General features: G+C 38.0%; 1 protein-coding gene across 1 annotated transcript in view; it reads right to left on the reverse strand.

Annotated features, from left to right (window-relative positions):
• CENPI (centromere protein I) overlaps positions 1-12,947 on the reverse strand; it is a 62,362-nt gene that overhangs the window by 16,901 nt on the left and 32,514 nt on the right. Inside the window, exons 15-19 of the mRNA XM_028095791.2 lie at positions 12,707-12,801; positions 8,142-8,277; positions 7,119-7,243; positions 5,466-5,514; positions 5,117-5,335 (exon numbers count right to left, since the gene is read on the reverse strand). Of these exons, the coding sequence (XP_027951592.1) occupies positions 5,117-5,335; positions 5,466-5,514; positions 7,119-7,243; positions 8,142-8,277; positions 12,707-12,801 (624 nt within the window). The remainder of the gene's footprint in view (positions 1-5,116; positions 5,336-5,465; positions 5,515-7,118; positions 7,244-8,141; positions 8,278-12,706; positions 12,802-12,947) is intronic.

Consider the following 12,947-nt stretch of genomic DNA (forward strand, 5'->3'; position numbering starts at 1 on the left):
AATAAGACAAATAACCTATTTTAAAAATGGGCAAAGGGTCTTGGGGTGGCTGGGTGGCTCAGTCGGTTAAGCGTCTGCCTTTGGCTCAGGTCACAATCCTGGAGTCCCAGGATCAAGCCCCACATCGGGCTCCCTGCTCAGCAGGGAGTCTGCTAGTCCCTCTGCCCCTCACCCTGCTCGTGTTCTCTCTCTCTCTCTCAAATAAATAATCTTTTTAAAAAATAAATAAAAATAAAAATGGGCAAAGGGTCTAAACAGACATTTCTCCAAAGAAAATATATAATGGGGCGCCTGGGTGGCTCAGTTGGTTAAGCGACTGCCTTCGGCTCAGGTCATGATCCTGGAGTCCCAGGATCGAGTCCCACGTCGGGCTTCCTGCTCAGCGGGGAGTCTGCTTCTCCCTCTGACCCTCTTCCCTCTCGTGCTTTCTATCTCTCATTCTCTCTCTCTCTCAAATAAATAAAATCTTTAAAAAAAAAAAAGAAAATATATAATGGGCAATGGGCAATAAGCACATTAAAAGATGCTGAACATAAACAGCTATCAGGGAAATGAAAACTGAAACCACAGTAAGTTACTACATCACACCCTCTAGGATGGCTAGAATAAAAAAAAAAACAGAATAACAAGTCTTGGGGAAGATATGGGGAAAATGGAACCCTCACACACTATTGGTAGTAATGTAAAATGGTGCAGCTACTTTGGAAACACACTATTGGTAGTAATGTAAAATGGCGCAGCTACTTTGGAAAACGGTCTGGAAGTTCCTCCAATAGTTAAACAAAGAGGTACCATATAATCCAGCATTCTCACGCCTAAGTATATACCCAAGAGAAAGGAAAACATGTTCACACAAAACTTTGTACACAAATCTTTATAGAAGCATCATTCATAATAGCCAAAAAGTGGAAATAACCCCAAAGTCCCTCAACTGATGGATAAGCAAAATGAAGCACATCTGTACTAAAAAATATTATTTGGCAATAAAAACAAATGAAGTAATGGTACATGCTATGCCATAGATGAACCTTGAAAACATTATGCTAAGTGAAAGAAGCCAGTCACAAAATAATATGTATTGTATGAGTTCATTTTGATGAATTTCCAGAATAAGTGACTCTGCACAGATATAAAAAATAGATTAGTATTTGCCAGGATGGGGGTGGGGAATGGGGAGACAGGAGTGGCAGCTAAGGGTTTTAAGGGTTTCTTTTTGGGATAGTATTATAAAATATATTATGATGATGCACAGCTCTGTGAATACATTAAAAGCCACTGAACTGTACACTTTAAATGTGTGAATTGTATTGTATTTGAATTGTATCTTAATGAAGCTGTTTTAAAAAGACAAATTTTTAAAAAGTGCCCCTATCTTTTATAGGTATATAATGAAGCATTTACAGCAAAATTGTATAACCTTTGGTATTTGCTTCAAAATAATTGGGTAGTAAAACTGGGTGGGAGTAGATACTGAGCTGGGTGATGGGCATGTGGGGGTTTATTGTACTATTCTCTGTACTTGTGTATGTTTGAAATCTACAACACAAAAAAAAAATTTGTAAAAAAGACCTAACTCTATGGTAAGGAAAGCCAAAATCTATGGTAAGGTAAGCCAATATCTAGAAGATGAGAACCCAAATGGGTAAACCTAATTCTCAAAGTCACTCTTGGCTTTTACCAATTTGCCAGTCCAGAGGAATCAGCTGCAAAACTGAGCTGCACTTCCACAGCTTCAAAGGACTAAGGTAACTAAAGTCAAAGCACAGGGTTTGCCAAAAGTGGGAACTCTTATAAACCAACCCCCACTTTACACTGGAAACCCAAAAGGCTATACCTTCAAGGTAAGAGTTCAACAGAAGTAAATTAGCCTTCTCACAGGCCGGCAGTCTATCCACCTATGCTCCAAGGAACCTTAGGCATAGAACTTGGATTAGGGTAGTCCCACACAAAAGAGTACTCCTAGGTACCTGTAGAAAGTAAATGAAAGTTCTCTCTAGGAAGATCTCACTCTAATCTTCCGATTCCTTCTACAAATAATATTCCAGGTATCCAGCACATGGCCAAAGATAACCAGACACACAAAGAAATCAAGCAACATGAGGAAGCAGCAGCAGAAAAGAGGCAACAGATACACATGAAAACTTCTGATACTGGAATTATCGGACACAGATTACAAAACAATGCTTACTAAGTTTATTTTTTAAAGATTTTTATTTATTTATTTGACAGAGAGAGAGAGAGCACAATCAGGGGGAGCAGCAGAGGGAGAGGGAGAAGCAGGCTCCCTGCAGAGCAGGGGAGCCCGATGTGGGATTCGATCCCAGGACACCAGGATCATGACCCGAGCCAAAGGCAGACGTTTAACTGAGCCACCCAGGTGCCCCAAACAATGCTTACTAAGTTTAAAGAAAGGAAACACTAGATGGGAAAAACAAGAAGCAATAAAAATGGCTACCTACAGACAAAGAAGAGAAAAGGAGACAAGGATGGAAGCGAGATTTCTATAGTTCAGAATTTGGAATCAGGTAAATGCCTTACATATTCTAGGAATGAAATTAAATTTTATTTTATTTTTTTTAAAGATTTTTATTTATTTGGCAGAGAGATAGAGAGAAAGCACAAGTAAGCAGAGTGGCAGGCAGAGGGAGAGGGAGAAGCAGGCTCCCTGCCGAGCAGGGAGCCAGACGTGGGGCTCGATCCCAGGACCCCAGGATCATGACCTGAGCCGAAGGCAGCCGCCCAACCGACTGAGCCACCCAGGTGCCCCTGAAATTAAATTTTAAAAAGCAACCTCTAAAGCATGAAAAGAAACTGAAACCAATATATCAAAATATATATAAAATGTAGTATATGCACTGTACAGTTTTAGTAGGATTTAGTCCAGAGGCAAAAAGAACTAAAATTATTTCAAATTTCATCCAGTACTCTCATTAATAGTAATATAAATACTATTAATTTGAAACAAGTTTTTATATATATGATAGATCAGACAAGTTATGAAGGTGAGAAAAAGAAGAAAGAATATCAGAAAATCACTAAACTCTACAGCTCTGAAATCCCTCTATGTACTTAAAAACGTAATTTTTATTCAGATACTGAAATCAATCAATATGTTTTTGAAGGCCTACATAATACTTTTTTCACCATCTGGTCCCTGACTACATTTCAAGACCTCATCTCCTGTCATGCTACTGGCTCGCCCAGTGGTTCTCAACCCTTGCTGTGTATCAGAATAATTATATTAAAAAAGAAGATTCTGGATGTCACCCTAGCGTTATTAAATCAGAGTCTCAGGGTGGGAACAATCAAGGATGTATACTTTGGAAAAGCACCCTGGGTACTTCTGTTAGGGTAGAACCCCTGCTCAAACCCTACAGTTCTACTTAAGTTCCTCAAACATGACAAGCTCTAAATAGGGGCCAGCAAACCATAGCCCATGGCTCGCATCCAACCCAATACCTGTTTCTGTAAATAAACTTTCATTAGCACACAACTCCATTCATTTGTTTATCCACTGTCTACGGCTACTTTCACACTACACTGGCAAGGTTGAATAGTCTCAACAGAGACAACATGGCTTACAAAGCCTAAAATACTTACCATCTAGCCCTCTAACAGAAAAAATCTACTGTCCCCTGCTCTATCTTTGCATTTTTGTTCAAATACTGCTCCTATCTTGACAAGATCATGCTCATCATTCAAAGCTGTGATTAGCATCACTTCTGTAAAGCCTGAATCAAGTAAGCACCCCTGTACATTTTTTCATTTTCCTCTGTACTTTCCCTGTATTACTCATCATTCTTTATTCTAAGATGTCTATTTAACGACTGCCTCCCCAACTAGACTATAAGCTTTATGAGGACAACACCCAGATGTGTCTTGTTCACCACAGTGCCTGGTTCAGTGCATGCACACATTAAGCAATTATTCAATGAATATCTCCCCCATTCTGTACATTTCTTTTTCATTTTGTTTGATTCCTCAATGTTCCGATCTGTTAAGGGAATTCTGAATCTAGATTCTATCACTGTATTTGTAATCCCATCCTGTTGTGTCATCCACATGTTTGATATGCACACCATTTGAATTCCTCAAGTCACTGATAAAGGAATGCAGTAACAAAGACCTAACACTATGGTAAGGAATGAAAATGACAGGGCTGATGATAAAGTCCTGAGAAGACCACATTTACTCCCTTCCAGCATATTGATATCCATTGAATCAGCAGTATTTGGTGAAGACTCCAACTCTAATTATAATATTATCTAGCCTACATTTTCCATCATGTCTAGAAGAATTTTATGAGAGCTTCCACTTCTCCACAGCCTTTTCTTACCTGGTCCCACCTCTACCCAAGCAGAACTGAACTAATAATCACTCCCCCCAGCTTTCTCATGACTGTACCTTTTCTCATTTCACCTCTCTGTATTATAGTAACATTTACAAGTCTGTCTGCCACAAGGCCAAGCAAGCTCTTGGGAGGTAGAAACTTACTTAAATTAAGAGTGGTGGGGGGTGGGAGGCATGGGGTGGCTGGGTGATAGACATTGGGGAGGGTATGTGCTATGGTGAGCACTGTGAATTGTGTAAGACTGTTGAATCACACACCTGTACCTCTGAAACAATACATTATATGTTAAAAAAAAATAGTAGGAAGGGAAAAATTAAGGGGAGAAATTGGAGGGGGAGATGAACCATGAGAGACTATGGACTCTGAGAAACAAACTGAGGGTTCTAGAGGGGAAGGGGTGGGGGGATGGGTTAGCCTGGTGATGGGTATTAAAGAGGGCATGTATTGAATGGAGCACTGGGTGTTATACACGAACAATGAATCATGGAACACTACATCAAAAAAAAAAAACAACTAATGATGTACTATATGTTGGCTAATTGAACATAATAATACAAAGTAAATTAAATAAAAATAAAAAAAAAAACTTACTTAAATTAACTTTGAATCTCCAGAACCTAGCACAATGCCCAAAATCTAGTTGACACTTAAAAAGGAATGACTGAACACGTCTTACAATTCAGACACACTAAATTTATGGCATTTCCTATTTCTGCTGTTATAATATTCCTATATAAAATTTAAAAATCCCTTAAATGCCCTTACCTGTAGCAGAAAGGAAACAGCATAACTCAATAGAGCAGGGTGATGAACTAAATTTAAACTGTTTTTATACTCTGCTATTCCAGCTTTTTCTAAGACTTCAGGGTCAATATATAATCCTTTCTGGAAAGGTCTGGATGTCCACAGGCAACCAACCATGGCTGTCAAATAGTGATTAAATTCTTGATAGGTTTTGCTGCTGAAATTGAACTCTGATTTTGTCTATTGGGAAAGAAAAAAAAATATTTTCATTATCACCTATTCTCCCTTTCCTTCTTATTCCCAGATCATATATATCCAAAACTCAATTTTTAAACACTGATGATTTAACACAGAGCTTTACCATCCATACCTTTTGTACCAACTCATTTTTCTTGGCAGCAGTCAAATTGTTACGATACCTAAAAGGGAGAATAGAATGAAATTTTGAACATTAAATGCTTTTGAAATGTAAACATAAACAAAAGTGTACATTTTAAATGTAAATATATGCAGATGTCCACATACACCAATACCCAGCTGTCTAGTTAAGGTTTTTATTCCTCTGTGCTACACTCTTCTCAAAGAATAAAAATAGAGGCTCAAACATTAAGTTATACATTTAAGATATGCACTTGACTGTATGTAAATTATGCCTGAAAAATAAAAAACAATGATCGAAATGCTTTTAATGTTTCATTATAAAAAAATTAATAGAGGTTCAAGAGCAGAAACTGATGGGGCACCTGGGTGGCTCAGTAGGTTAAGCAACTGACTTCAGCTCAAGTCATGGTCCTAGAACTGAGCCCCGCATAGGGCTCCCCACTCAAGGGGGAGTCTGCTTCTCCCTCTTCCTCTGTCCCGCCCCTCCCCCGCTCATGCTTTCTGTCTCTCTCTCTCAAATAAACAAAATCTTTTAAAAAAAAGAGCACTCACTGATTTAAAACATGTTTTCTTAATGTAGAAAAAAGGTACAGTAGAAAGGATAAAGGAGAAACTTAAAAATGTTTTTTTTCTTGGGACGCCTGGGTGGCTCAGTCGGTTAAGCGTCTGCCTTTGGCTCAGGTCATGATCCCAGGGTCCTGGGATCGAGTCCCGCGTTGGGCTCCTTGCTTGGGCAGAGAGCCTGCTTCTCCCTCTACCTGCTCTGCCTGCTGCTACCCCTGCTTGTGCTCTCTTTCTCTGACAAAAAAATAAATAAAATCTTTAAAAAAATGTTTTTTTCTTGCCTGGGAACTATTAATTAGTTTACAAACATTCTAACCTTGGCATAATCCTACAAGTTTTGCCAAAAGGGTCTATAACAGTTGTGGACTAAAAAGAGTAATTTCAGCCTATAAATGAAAAACTAGAGGGGATTAGAAATAATACTTAGTTTCATATAATTGGCAATAGCTCCCCTAATCTCCCAAAAAATGTTCTTTTTATCAGAGAAGCTATGTAGACCCAAAACAGTTGTTAGCAAATGACTAATTTTTCTTTAAGATACAGCAATGAGAATGAACAATGCTGAGTGCATCAGTACCACTGCACAAGATTCTTTAACTATGAATATTTTTTAATTTTTAAAAATGAGTGTAGCAGATATACAATGTTACATTAGTTTCAAGTGTACAACACAGTGATTTGACAAGTCTATACATTATACTATGCTCACCACTCACTGTGGCTATCATCTGTTACCATACAATGCTATTACAATATCGCTGACTATATTCCCTATGCTGTGCCTTTTATTCCCATTAACTATGAATTCTTTAAATCCATATCCCCCACAGTGATATCTCAAAAACACAGTTAAAATAGCCCCATATTGGAAGATCATTACCAAAAGGAAGACATGTTTCTTATTTCCACAGGTTCTGGCAGAAAATGGAAATAGTTCCTTATTGTATTTAATATTTTATTATATTATATACAATAAGCTTATTATAGTGTATTTATAAATTATAATTTATTGTACAGTTGAAAAACAAAGATAGAAGTATGATGTGTTCATTTATAAAACAATAGAAATGCTTTGTACCTGTGCATGATATAACATAGCTGGTTCAGGATACTGGAATCTAGGCTGAGAAGAGCAGAATAGAAGATCCCCAGAGGAAACAACACCACTAATGGAAGGTTGTAATTTATATATATGTCACACACCTTTTGGGAAGAATGATAACATCAGTACATAGATTATTCCCCAGATGCCCTCAACCAAGTTCACCCAAAGAATTAGCAATAGAGAATAAGCAATAATAGAACCTAAGATTTGGGCCTGCCTGATTCATAAATAGAACAGGTAGCCACAAGCCTGCTTAAAAATGTACCTCACTAAACATCACACTTGCCATAGAGGATTATTTCTACAAGGTCATTACTAAAATATTCTATTTTTTTCTGGGAAGAGATCTTCAAGTTGGGAAGAAAGGGGAAGGGAGCACTTCTTTCACCTTAAGTCCCATTAATACTGATTTATCATATTAGTTAGCTGTCAACCTGGAAAACAAAGGAGCATGTTTCAACGTAAATATATAACACAAGACAAATAGTGCAGGGAGGAAGCCAGGAAAACTGAGACTAGTGGGTACTTCAAGGATAATATTTCTGTCCACATCAAATAGTTTATAAAACAATCAAAGAAGACCAGAATTATAGGTACTATGAGAAATAAGGTGGTTGAAAGTTGGAAGTGGAGAGCTGAAGAAACAACAGGGTGTTTTTTTGTTTTGTTTTGTTTTTGCCAGGGGTCTGGGATGTACAATGAATGAGCAAAAAGTGATGCTAGAGACAGGCTTCTGTCTAGGGTCAGCATTCTTCCAAGGAATGTCCACTGAAACAGTTCCTGAACCTTCACAAAAGGCACTTGTTTATCCACTTTATGAAAGTCAGTTATTCAGGTGAGAATATGATCATTAACTTCAAAATAAGTAGCTTATTTTAACTATGCTAATAAGGTCAAAACCCAACTAAGAGTTGTACATAAAATTTAAATAACAGAGCAGTAAAGCAGATAGCCATCACAAAAATCTAAATAGAAAAAAAATGGGATGTGTACTACCTTCTCATAGAAATCCAAAATAAAGTGCAGTAAGAAAGTACTGTTGTTTTCCAAGCGCACTGCAGTAGTGGACAGCCGCCCCACGTACTGAATCAGTTCAGACACAGAGTTCATGGATCCACCTAAAGTTGTCTCTCTGCAATAAGAAATCATGACATTCAGATCCACATTAGCAAACGTTTTCACAATTTCCAAGCTAGAGGTAAATAATAGATAGCAAAAAGTTGTTGAGGATTTCAGAAAACGATCAGTGCTCCAATGTATAACTGACTTTTTTTAAACCACAGTGATTAACCATAAAACTACACAGCTCTCCAGAGAATCATTAAGATCATTTCACAGAACATCCTCGGCAACCATTCTACTAAATACCAGAGAAATAAAGGATTATGCTCCAGAAAGACTTTAGATAATATTACCAGTGTCCAAGAACCATAGCATTTAGCAAATTAGTTTCTGAGTATACAAATCAAGACCTAATTTTACCTGAATTCCTGAGCTGAAATGCTATTAAAAATATTTTCACTTTAACTGGAATTCAATTCAATCCTAAAACTAAAGTAGAAAAATTTTTGGCATCTTTCTATCTTCCACTAAAAACCAAATGTGGATATTTCATATTCTTCCCAAATCAATGAACTATGTCTCTTTAAATCACACATGGGTATAACTGGTTCAATTCATCCATCTACTCACCCCTGTCCTTCAATCCACTGTTGAGTGGATTAGGAAAAGACCTAGAAATGTGATTTCATAGCTTTACCCTCTGATCCAGGTAGTCAACAATGGTTATGCACAAGAAATAAAGAACAGCATATATAGTCTTAGAGCCAGAGAAATAATGACTCTCCCACTACCCACCACCCTGATGGCTCAGTGCCAGAGTGAGCAGGGAAAGATTAGGAGACCATTCACATAGGTGGGCATCCATATAGTCAGCTGGCGATTTGCAAACTATATTTTAACTATGATTTTTGGCAGCACCAGGCAAATGTGTCTGAAATAATTTGAACAATGATGACGGCTCAGAACAGCATCCTCTGAAGTCTTTCTCCACAGGACACCAGAGGCATTTTGGATGAAACAATTCCCTATTCAGGATTGCCTCCTACTCCCCACCCACAGTAATACGTTTACCATCCTTGGCTCCCACCTACTAAATAATGGTAGCACACTCTTCCCATTCACTGCACCAACCAAAAATACCCAATGAAGAACCACTTCTGAGAAGTTTCCTACCCTTCTCTCCTCGTGATCTACAACTACAATTTAGTCCCTCTTTGACAGTCATGTGGCATATGGTCATGAGAGGGACATGGCATTACATCTGTATCTCCAAAATAAAAGGAGTTACTGAGAACCTAAGAACTGTATTATAGATAGCAGCTCTTTCTGCCCACTGGTCCTGTCCCCGTGCTTTAATAAAACCACCATTTTGCACCCAAAAAAACCCCTGTATTAAAAAATGCCAAATGGTATTATGACATTGAAGTTATCTACATTTATGTCCATTTGCTTAAGAATTTTAGAAAACAAAGCTTTTATTTTTTTAAAGATTTTTTAAAAATTTTATTTATTTGAGAGAGCGAGAGCGAGCCAGATAGAGAGTGGGGTGAGGGGCAGAGGGAGAAGGAGAGTCCCCGCCGAGCAGCAAGACCAATGCGGGACTCAATCCCGGGACTCCTGGATCATGACCCAAGCCGAAGGCAGATGCTCAACAGACTGAACCACCCAGACACCCACAAAGCTCCTTTTAAAATGCCCCCCTATGATGTAATGAGCACTGGGTACTATATAAGGCTGATGAATCACTGAACTCTACCTCTGAAACTAATTAACACACTACATGTTAATTGAATTTAAATAAAAATAAATAAATGCCCTCCCAAAATTTAGGACACTAATTTAAAAAGGCTCCTAGGATTTTTGGAAATACAGAAATTGTAAAGCTCCTATATCGGGATGCCTTAAGACTTACATTGCAAATTGCCAGAAGATTATAAACTCAAACATACTATCCTTAATAGAATTGGGATGTTTGAAGAGGCTAAACACTTAATTTATGATCGTGGTTCTCAAACTTTAGCTAGCACCAAAATCATGAGAGCTTTTGTTAAAACACAGATTACCAGAATTTACTTCAGTAGGTCTAGGTTAAGGCCTGAGACTTTGCATCTCTAACATCTCCCAGTGATGCTGATGCTACTGGTCCAGGGACCGGACTTTGAGAAGCACAGCCTTACAAGATGCTTTCACTACTCATAATGCTTCATTTCCTTCTAAAAGTAACCAGACATACATGATCTATGGACACACTGCAATAATGAATATGAAGAACTAAAAACAATTTCCAGGCAACTCCCAAGAAGCTTCTATTCACCATGCTCCTCTCAAAGTAAGAGATCACTATAAGGATAAGAACACATAGAAAAGTAGGAGCTAATGTAACCAAGCTAACCACTAACTGCAACTACGTGCAACTGAAGCTAAGGGATCCTTGTACTTATAAAGTAAGACTATGACTGATAATATAGGGAATTTGAATGCTGATTAGATATTTAAAGATATTAAGAACTATTTTTTCTTTATAAGTCAGACACAGAAAGACAAATACCATATGTCACTTATATGTGGAAAAACAAAACAAATGAATAAAGAAACAAAAAACCAGAAACAGACTCAAATACAGAGAACAAACTGATGGCTACCAGAAGAGATGGAGGTGGGGGTGGGGGCAAAGCAGGTGAAGGGGATTAGGGAGTAGGAGGTATAATAACTTCCAGTTATAAAATAAGTCACAGGGTTGAAAAGGATAGCATAGGGGACATAGTCAATAATATAGCAATAACTTTGGTGATAAATGGTAACCACATTTATCATGGTTAGTACTGTGCAATATACAGAATTGTCAAATCACTATGTTGTACACTAATATAATATTGCACATCTACTGTATTTCAATTAAAAATGTTTTTAGGGCACCTGGTTAGCTCAGTTGGTTAAGTGTCTGCCTTCAGCTCAGGCTGTGATCCTAGGGTCCTGGGATCAAGTCCCACACTGGGCTCCCTGCTCGGCGGGGAGTCTGCTTCTCCCTCTCCCTCTGCTCTTCCTCCTGCTCATGCTCTCGCTCATTCTCTCTCAAATAAATAAATAAAATCTTAAAAAAATAAAAATGTTTTTAAATGGTGATAAAATGAAGCTATTAATTCTTTTGGTATTATACTGGTTATAATTTTTCAACAGCTGAAATGATGTCTGGGTTTTGCTTTTTGCTTAAGAAAATCTAGAAAAAAGGAAGAAGAAAGTGAGGAGTGGTAGAGATTAAAAAAAAACTTAGGGGCACCTGGGTGGCTCAAGTTAAGCATCTGACTTCAGCTCAGGTCATAATCTTGGGGTCCTGGGATCATGCTCCGAGTCAGGCTCCCTGCTCAGCAGAGAGTCTGCTTGTCCCTCTCCCACTGGCCGTCCCCCAGCTTGTGCATGTGCATGCTCTCTCTCTCTCTCAAATAAATAAATATATAAAATCTTAAAAAAAAATTAATCATGACCTGGTAACTGTTGAAGTTAGATGATTCACATATAGAAGCAACATTGTACCATTTTCTATACTTTTTTTTTAAAGATTTTATTTGGGGCGCCTGGGTGGCTTGGTCAGTTAAGTGTCTGCCTTCGGCTCAGGTCATGATCCCAGGGTCCTGGGGATCGAGTCCCGCATTGGGCTCCCTGCTGGGCAGGAAGTCTGCTTCTCCCTCTTTCCACCCACCTCTCCCCACTCCCCGCTTGCTCTCTCTCGCTCTTGCAAAAATAAATAAATATAATCTTTAAAAAAACAAAAGATTATTTATTTTAGAAAGAGAGCGTGAGCAGGGGCAGAGAGAGAGAGAATCTCCCTATTTTCTGTACTTTTGATTATGTTTGCAATTTTCTACAATAGACATTTTTAAAAATTAATGTTAAAGAATAATGTGGCTGTGGGCGCCTGGGTGGCTCAGTTGGTTAAGAATAATGTGGCTGATAATATAGGAGAAACCAAAGATTTTAGTAGAAAGAGTCAAAGCACACCTTTAATAATAATCAACATAATGGAAATCTGGGGCTCTTTCTTTATTCCAAAGTGAAAATAATGTATATAATCAATTAATTGATTAATATATATAATCAAAAGACACCAAAGAAACAAACAAACCCCACAAAACTGTACAGCAAAGTTACAGATTTTCCTAGCCATTATCAGACTGACTTTACATATAAGTAAGAAAATGTTTTATAAAGTGAGCTAAACTGAACGGAAGCCAAAGATGTAAGTTCTAATGTCACTTCTCCAATGTTTTGCTACAGTAACTCTCGCAAGTCACTTAGAGGCTTAGGGTTTGCTGATTTACAGAACTGAACTTGAAGAATTACTCTTCCTCACAGGATTGTAGGGAGGAGCAAAAAGTAACAAAAAAAATTTTAGAAAACTATGACTAAGCATTTACAATAAGGTCTCATGCCACACTATTAAACTCTATATGCAAACATTTTTGTACAGATCATCTCTTGTGGAGCGTTATAAGAGAACTCACAGAGGACTGTTCATCACAGGTTTCATGTGGATGTCTGCAGAAAGCCACAACAGCCAATTCTGCAGTAGTTCTTTCAGACTCTGGAGAACACTACACTGAGAAGGCAAAACAAAACAAAAATCATTCATAAAATCATTCAGACACACTTTAGTGTTGAGAACTAACAAATTAAACCAGAGGCTTAGAGGTGAATGGGACCATGGAGATGACTGCATCCAGCTCTTGGGTTCTGCATCAGAGC

The sequence above is a fragment of the Eumetopias jubatus genome, unplaced genomic scaffold (genome assembly GCF_037043125.1).
Source record: "Eumetopias jubatus isolate StellerSeaLion01/CBP00866 unplaced genomic scaffold, mEumJub1_p1.0 scaffold_11, whole genome shotgun sequence".
Taxonomy (NCBI): domain Eukaryota; kingdom Metazoa; phylum Chordata; class Mammalia; order Carnivora; family Otariidae; genus Eumetopias; species Eumetopias jubatus.